Source organism: Rhamphochromis sp. 'chilingali' (genome assembly GCF_963969265.1).
Source record: "Rhamphochromis sp. 'chilingali' genome assembly, chromosome: 21".
Taxonomy (NCBI): Eukaryota; Metazoa; Chordata; class Actinopteri; order Cichliformes; family Cichlidae; genus Rhamphochromis; species Rhamphochromis sp. 'chilingali'.
The window spans coordinates 13,055,736-13,064,506 of record NC_137949.1 but is presented as its reverse complement, the minus strand read 5'-3'; the positions used below and the strand labels follow the sequence as shown (position 1 = coordinate 13,064,506).

General features: G+C 40.7%; 2 protein-coding genes across 5 annotated transcripts in view; both read right to left on the bottom strand.

Annotated features, from left to right (window-relative positions):
• Positions 1-1,368: 1,368 nt before the first annotated feature.
• sdsl (serine dehydratase-like) lies at positions 1,369-6,079 on the bottom strand. Its single transcript, XM_080871674.1, has 9 exons — positions 5,951-6,079; positions 4,805-4,958; positions 4,681-4,717; positions 4,453-4,592; positions 4,272-4,360; positions 3,952-4,185; positions 3,735-3,865; positions 2,230-2,316; positions 1,369-2,094 (listed from the first exon to the last, which is right to left on the bottom strand). Exons 2-9 carry the CDS (start codon positions 4,949-4,951, stop codon positions 1,991-1,993), a joined length of 969 nt encoding a protein of 322 aa, XP_080727800.1. The 5' UTR covers positions 4,952-4,958; positions 5,951-6,079; the 3' UTR covers positions 1,369-1,990.
• Positions 6,080-6,912: 833 nt separating this feature from the next.
• LOC308389426 (apoptosis-stimulating of p53 protein 1-like) overlaps positions 6,913-8,771 on the bottom strand; it is a 56,796-nt gene continuing 54,937 nt past the window's right edge. For all 4 annotated transcript variants that reach the window (XM_080870832.1, XM_080870831.1, XM_080870833.1 and 1 more), the window contains one exon: positions 6,913-8,472. In XM_080870832.1, coding sequence (XP_080726958.1) covers positions 8,431-8,472 — 42 coding nt within the window. In that variant the 3' untranslated portion in view covers positions 6,913-8,430. The remainder of the gene's footprint in view (positions 8,473-8,771) is intronic.

Here is an 8,771-nt window from a genome sequence, read left to right as displayed (position 1 = left end):
AGGCTTTTCTTCTGTCTATGCAGCTATTCAAATTGCATAAGTCTTTATTAATATTGCCGGTTATTCTGCAAAGGAAACCATCTAATATTTTCATTATAAAACTATAACAAATGCCTCAAAGGCTGTTTGAAATGCAGATTGAACCAGAACACACACTGCAACATGCACCTTTATCATAAATATCATTTTATCATCACGAAAAACTCCCATTTTCACCTCCACAAGATTACACGTGGAGCTGTTCTTATTTTAAAATTCAATCTTTTGTCGCTCGGGCTGCTTCTGAACAGACAATGCAGAGAAATACACAGGATTATGTAAGTGTTCACATCAAGCCCATTATCTGCCAGTGCTCTTTGTGAAGAACCTGATATCTTATGCAACTGTCTGAGAGCTGAGAAGGCAAACACTATCTCCAAGTTGTTAAAATGAACTCTGCACAGAGCAGTGAGGAGCTGTTTCCATAGTAATAGCCGCCTACACACAACACAAAGTGACCTGACTGCTAATTTTAATGTGACATGAACAACAAAGTCTGTTGTTTTGACTTAAAGCAAATCAAAGCAACAGCCTAGGAAATAATGGGGGGGTTGCATGGGTTTAACCACCCTGCAACCCCACCTTAACTTCAAAAATGTAAAATATAGTAAATCCTGCCCTTTAAAATATCTAATATCTTCTTTTACTGCGTGTCTACTTCAGTACTGTGACAAGCTGGACCTGTTCCCAGCTGTCAGGGTTAGAGGTAAGAGTTAAACCAATCCGATCGCAAAAACAATCTGACCAGCAGATTTTTCATGTGCAGTAACACGTGCATGAAAAATCAGCAGAGTATCCCAAAACGCACAGGGGAGTGCCGGAAATGCACAGCAGAGGAAGGCAATGAAGCACCACCACCTCACAGCAAGTGAGGGTTTGAATGCACCAACTGATTGTGGCCTTACAGTGCGAGTTGTGAGGCCTGCGAAAGACGGGTGACCTCTCTGAGGTGTCCCCTACCCTCACCCTATCACAAGCTCCACCTCAACCACTACCTCGACCTGGATAAGCAGAAGAATATGGATGTATAGGTATTTATTAGTGGTGGGCAGATCGATCCAAATATCGATTGTATCGATACCAAGTCAGCATCGCTATTGGATCGATACCAAAATATGCAGCATTGCACACGACTAGTATTTATTCATAATATGAAAAATTTCCAAGCCTCTCTTTGCAATTTGCTATTTTGGCACTTCTGCTTAACATAGCACTTTACTAAACTGTGACACCTCAGTGCAGTGTAGTGTCCTTATCATCTGATTCTGGGGGGACAAGGCAGTGATGGATATTTCAATGAATGACCCATGAATTCAGTTATGCATGGCAAACACTTTATTTTTATCTCGTTGCTTTGCTCTGGGTTTTATACTGTTTTTTTCATTGCATGTAGTCAAAACTGTCCATATTTGATGCTCTCTCCTTTCATGCCGAACACCACAGGGATCAGAGCAGAGATACTATCAGTGAGCAAGTGCCGTTTCTTGCTACGAGAGTCACCAACCAATACTCATTTTGTTGTCAACACACATGTGGGTAAACACAGTGTCACACTTCACTGAGACTTACTGCGGGCTTTCTGACAAACAAAATGGAAAAAAAGATGCTAATACTTGTCTGAAGTGTTTCTAACTTTGAGGCACTTTTGATTAGAGAGCTGTGACACCACCATGTGACAAAACTGTGTAACTGCATGCTAAGCAATAATTACTCAAAATGACATTTAAATTAAAACACTTAATAACTTATAAAGATTTAGCTCAGTTACTTAACATATAATCACACTAAAATATTATAAACTTTCTTTTAAATTATATAAAGAGACTTTTGCTTTTAAATTTACAGTAAAACTGCACATTTCTTTATTTTTCCTTCCATTCACTGAAGTTTTTTCATCGTTATACACACCCTGCCCACACACACACACACACACCTGCACGCATACAAAAGTTTAACTCTGCAGTTTGTGCTTCAGGTTGGTCAGTTGCTCCATGTTGATGGTGGAGCCACCGCACACAATCATCAGCAGAGGGCCCATGAGAGCTGGCAGACGACCTAAAATGAGGAGAAGCAGTAACTGATGTAGTCATTTCTCTGAACTGAGAAGGTCTCAACTGTCTCAGCCTGATGGACTGAAGTACTCATCAGCTGCTTCAGTATGAAGAAAACAGAAGGAAGGTGAGGACTTACCTTCATTTTGTAATCTGACTATGATACCGCTGTAGACAGCTGCCAGCGCTGCTCCACACGCCATCTCCACCAGCACGCGTTCCTCATCTGCAACCAGCATGCCATCACATTAACTCTGGTGCAATTTCCACTTAGTTGTGCATAATTTTTCAAACATTTTCCACTATTCAGCAAAGCCACAAAGCAGCAGGCTTAAAAGTTACTGATTAAAAAGTTTTGTCATGGTGTGAACATTGTTGCCATAGTTACTGAAGGTAGAGGTATTCAGACCCTTCACCTGAATTCTTTGCATGCGTGAATCATCCAAAAACCAACTTAAAGTGGACCCGCTTTGTACAATTCACATTTCCTCTGTAGAAGCCAGTGAAGGTGGCTCCGGCCTCTGGTTAGGATGCCTCCCTAGTTTCTCTCTTTGCAGGTTTCCAATCACACCCAACTGGGAGGAGATCCTGGAGTAGACCCAGACACAGCTAGAGAGACGATACATCTCATCTGGTCTGGGAATACCTCAGGATCTCCAGGAAGAACAGAAAGTGTTGCTACCCTTTAAAGCCTAAACTGTCCTCTGACTGGCTGGCTGGGTAGGGCTCCTGACTTCATACAGATATGAAGTTCAAAAAAACCGACAGCAAAATGTTTCTAAAGTCTCAATGGAGAAGTGTTTGTTCTGTTATAAAATGATAAATTAGCATGTTTAGGGGCTTTTGTGACACTGCATTTTATGAGGGAAATTTAGGCAGCATTTTACTGCAAAACACAGAGGACAGGCTGCACTGGAGGTTGCCAGATTAATATGGGAAGATTAATGTGAGAGGGAAGAATTTAAAGTATTGCTGCACAGATCTGTGTTCTTTAGTTACATATTTAAGTTTATAGTGCAAAGCAGCCCTAGTCTAATATTTCACAAAGTGTTGTGCTATATAAGATTAGTATATGTTTTGTTGTATTAGATAAATTAACTACAACTGATGTTGTTCAGTATAAGTTAATAATAAGTACCAACAAGTATAGTGCTTGAATAAATGTGCTAATAAATTATTGCCTTCCCCTGGCTGTAGCTCTATCATTAATCATTAGACTTTCTCTGCCCCCAAGAGGGCAGAAAATGGCTTCCACAGGCCTGTATGGTTTGCAGTTAATTTCATTCATTCTGGGGCATAAAGACATGCTTGTCCAGCAGCTCGAAGTGAAGAAAAACATTGTACAGGGAAGCCAAACGAAAGCATTTATGTACAGGAAGTCTTTTACAGAGTAAAACCTCATTCTAATTTTCTGCAAAAACCCTTCTTTATACTCCTTATTATCAAAGTAACCGTGGAAACTGGAGGTATTAGGATGCACAGGATAGAAACAAAAGTCTACCATGCTGATTTGGACACTGACTTAATAGCATTTGGTGAGAATAAATGTGATGCAATATGAAAAAAAAAAAAAAACTATTACAGATTCATTAATTGACACTCATCACCAAGCTTAAAGGCAAATTCAGAGGTAAAAACACTCACCCAGGAATGTTTGGATAGCATGCAGAGCCTGCTGGTCGGTCACCAGCTCAGAGATGATTGTCAGCTCGCTGCTCTGGCTGTAGTCGAAGGCTTGTTTACAGGCTGTCTTCGCTCCAAGACATTTAGCCTCGCTGTGGAGAGGCAGTAGGTTTGATGGATGAGGGTACGTTCGAAACACTTCATTGCAAAAAACTTTTAAACTCCTTTAAAGTCAAACCTGGTGATGTCATCTAAAGTGACCAACTTCCCCGCTTTAATTGCAGCATTGAAACAGTGTGCCCCCACTGTTTCCATCGCGACGATGGGCACGTCTGTCCAGCCCACATCCTTGAGGCCCTGGATTACCCCACACAGGAGGCCCCCTCCGCCCACAGACACCACCACAGCTCCGGGCTTCACGCTGGGACCCAGAGAGGCAGTGACCTCTGCAATCATACTGGCGTGGCCTTCCCTGTATGGGTGAGTGCGTGGACACAGGTACAGTTTGAAAGTGAGTCTTTTTAAAGTGCCCTGTGCTTTAATGAGGAGGTTCTCTACCATAGCAAGGGGTGATCGAATGGAGCAACATAAGTAAACCCTTCAGTTTCTGCCAGTTTGAGAGCCTCTGCGTTGGCATCATCCCAAACCTGCAAAGATAAGAGTCTTAGTCTTCTTTAAAAAAAAAAAAAAAAAAAAATCTAAATTCTGGATTTTAAACCATCATATCAGTGAGCTTCACCTTGCCTACAATTCTGACAGTAGCACCCTGATCATGGAGTCTCTGGACCACCAATGGAGGAGTGGAGGAGGGAACTATGATGGTGGCTGGCACGCCCATTTTTTGGGCTGCATATGCTGCAGCCATACCTGCATTACCACCTGAAAAAACACCACCTTCAATACTAAAGAAACACACTAATGACACTGCATTGTAATGAGAATATGATGTTTAACAGGACAGAGTCACCTGAAGAGCAGATTACTCCTTTGGAGTGTCTGGCGAGCTGCAACGACACATTAAACAGTCACTGTGTGACAATGTGGATCTGAAGAAAGGGAGCACGCGTGAGGGGGGCTGTAAAGATTCCCACCTGCTGGCAGAGGTGCCCGATGCCACGGATCTTGAAGGAACCAGAGGGCTGTGCATTCTCCATTTTTAGATAGACAGTGGTTCCCACCCTCTTGGACATGTTGATGCTCTCCAGCAGCGGTGTCTTCAGGTGGAAAACCTCTGCCATGGTGCACCTAGATGCCAATGAAAGAGAAGCAGTAAAAACTCCACAGAGTGCAAGTGGGTGGTACAGTGGAAAAGTTGTTCATCTTTTATACACATTTTCATCTTCTGTTAGGTTTATTGGTAGTCAGAGCACAACTATCACCAGCTCTCAGATTGCAGTGCTGAAGAAAGAGAAGAAACAAAGAAGTTGCCTCTGCACAATTTGTGTTAATTTAAGGCACTGAACTCTTGAGTCATTTTTCATTGGTAGACTGTCTTTCACATGTAATTTCACTTTAATCTTTCTGATCTGATTTAAAATCAACTGCATCATATTTTATTAGTAACCATGAGAATATCACCCCCCCCCCCCCTTCTCTGTGTACTGTATTCACCTACTGTGAATATTGTAACTTTGATTTTTCTAATCTCATCTATTCTGTTTATTACTGCACAAATCATTTCTCCCACTTTCCACCGAAATCTGTAAAACCACCATCCTTCACGTCCTTCTTTCCATTGTTGTTGCCACCTTCAGTTTCTGCTTCTTTCCTGATAAACCCGAGTGTTAAATTATTTTCCTTGGCTTCCTTCGAAACCTAATCTCACATTTTCCAATGATACCAAACGTGCCAGAGCACATAAAAACACCCCAATGTGTGAATTCTTTAGTATTTTCTCTTGGAATGCCCGGTCTAATGCCTGTGTAAATACACTGTAAATGGGTTCGTTTTTAATATTAACTACTATCACCGTTTGAATTATGTACCAAGCATGGGCAGTGTTGCTTTCAATAATAAAATAAATTGTCCAAAGTGGAAAATCAGGTATTTATATTCTTCACTTTAATCTTCAGCAGCTCTCTTTAGGGGTCGAATCTTCTCGCCTCTGTGGCAGCAAAACCTGTCTGCCAGCGGAACTTTATTAACACAACAAAGCAATAATTAACATAAAGCGTCCGAAATGCTACGTTGTAATTTGGGATATCAAATACAAACCATTATATAAACCTCTGACTTACGTTCGGTTAAAATGTCTTCGTGAATGAGCCCCGCAACAAAAATTAATCAACTGTTTTCTTTTGGAAAATGTATTACAGTTTCACCAGACGTTACGCTACATACGAATGTAGTACATTGTACCGGAAAAGCATCCAATAGTAACAAGACTACTTCCGGTCACTGCTTCAAAATAAGTGTTTGATTAAAACCAATGACTGTAGAAACTTAAAGTGAATTTACTGCTGGAAACAAGATTATATTACGTTTGCCTAAAATAAACTTAAACTAAGTGTAAAAAAAAAAGGATTTTAGACAAATAAAATTACAAGATAACAAAACTAAATAACATAATTGTCTAAAAAGTGTCTTAACAATTCGTCAGTTTCGCCAACTATGTCAGCACACCAACTCTGAGCCAGCTTTGGTAGGCATGTAAACTGGGTTTTTACATGAGTATGAGTATGTGTGTTAGTAGTGTTTTGTAATTTTGTACAGTTCTGAACTCATCAAACAACATCCATTTCACAGTGAATACATTCTAAACTCCAACTAATAAAACTAACTGAAGTGAACAGTTTAACAATAAGAACTAAACTGGAAAACTGCCCAAGTAACTCAACTGATTTTGAAATTTCCCCACAGATCGGTTTGCCAAGTGTTTTTATTTTGAAATTACAAAATAAAAGGCTGACAGTTTTCTGTAGTTCAGTTCCTGCATTAGAGTTAAATTACATAACAAACGCCACAGTGATTGAATTTAGGATTTTAATCTGGAAAAAATTTACGACTGAAGAGCTTTCTGTCGGTGCTGGCTCTCCTGAATGACCTTTGAACTTTAATTCCCATCTAAAGTCCACGGTTTATTACTTGAGGCTTGTAATTATGTAAGCTCACGTGTGTCTGCCTGTAACTGTTCCAGCTGTGCATTGTTTGACCAAAAAAAAAAAAAAAAAACGAGCTGAGTCATTGTTATTTTTCTCTGTAGGGATTATAATTTCTTTATTAATATTGTACAGTAGCTGTATAGTTACAGTTTGCATATACACAAAGTGATGGTAAGCACTTCTCAGAACAATATCTCACTCTCACACCAAACATCACTCATCTTATTGCTTCATATTTTACACAGCTCGTGCTGAAGAAAACGGCGCTTTATTTTGTGGCAAACCTTTCCTGTACACTAGGTGGCAGCAGTGAGCAGCACCAGCACTGATACATGAAAAGAAACAGGAGCAGCGTGTGCTAGTAATGAGAAAAATAATAATAGAAAGCAATGTTTTGTTTTAAATAAAGCAATATAAATCAGGGCCAGAAGCAGAAGCAGTTCTTCCTCCACTCACGGCTAATTTAGCCCCATTTCAACACTGACACAGGTTCTCTTTCCCAGGCCAGAATTAGGCTGGGCTTTCCTTGAAGCCACCTTTCTGAGTAGCCACAGGACCTTTAATTTAACACATTTAACAGCAGATTGACAGAGTAGCGTTTAATTAATGGGTTAATCGTCAGTTTTTACATGAGGGTCGGTATCTTTAGTCTGAAGAAAAATATGCAACAACTAGCAGCATTTTTTTTTTATCTCCTCTAAATAAAAGTATCACCCATCCTTCACTTTCACACCCTTTTCTCCTCATTCTTGTTTTCCTTCCTCTTTTCCCCCTTTCTCCTCCTTTACCCTCAACAACCATTTTGGCAGTTGAACACATGTACATGTGAGAGCGTGCATTCATCCCATAATAGTTGACAAATGCTTGAATGTCAGATTATGAACTCAGAAACAGCCCATTATTCTGACTTGACTTCAAACCTTTTTGCTTCACCGTGCGTGGGTGGATGCAGATCCCAGCTTCCACGTGTCACAGTCTTGTGGTTGCACTTCCAACTCTTTTCCTCTGATTCATTTTCTGCCGAAACCTGACTCCCGTTAACGTTGTTTACCCTCCCCTCACTTTCCTCTTTCCGGCTCCACTTTCACATTTCACATCTCACACGTACTTTCAGCCTGTAAATTTACTGCATTTACAAATCTTCACGCCGTGCAGCGTGAAGGTGTTTCCACTGTAGCTGAGAAAGAGCGCATTCCTTTGCTATGTCGCTGATGAGGCTGGCATTATTTAAAATTAACACAGTACAAAAATAAAGCGACATTTAAAGAATATTTGGAGAATATCAGACAGAGCTTTATGACTCCAAGCTCATTGTTTCATATTTTAAGCTGCGTGGAGCTTTAAAAAAGCTTTAATTGCTTTTTTAATCCTCTTTTTTTTTCATTCAGCATTTCTCATGCAGCTGAACACTTTGAGTTATGAATTTACGTCAGCTCTGCAACATCTTGGTGAAAATGCACACTGCATCTATCACGATTTGGCTCTGTTGCATCCACACAAATAGAAGAAAGTGGCTCCATCTTTGTCCTCCCCTCATTCTGCTCCTTCTTCTCCTTCTTCTTCTTCTTTCCTGCATGCATGCCCCCTCTTCGAGCATGAGGCTCCTGATCTGGGCTTTATGCCAGTGAGCGTTGTCTGGGTTTGATCCTTGGATACAGCTGCAGAGAAAACAAGACAGACACAGAGAGCTAGAAAGAGCAAGCGAGGATGTAGGTGAGGTCACAACATCATGTCAACATGTTCTCAAGGTGCCTGAACATCTGAAGGCCAGCAGACTGAGGGGCATCGTGTGGGAAGAAGGTCTTCCTGCATTTGCATGTTTTCTGTGTGGTATAAACTGAACAGAACATAGGACAGACAGGTACTTGACATACTCTTGCTGCTCTTTTACACCATCTATGTGACGCCAAGAGTTGGATGGGGCAAACTTTTCTGCAGTTAAATAGCTCAAAATCAG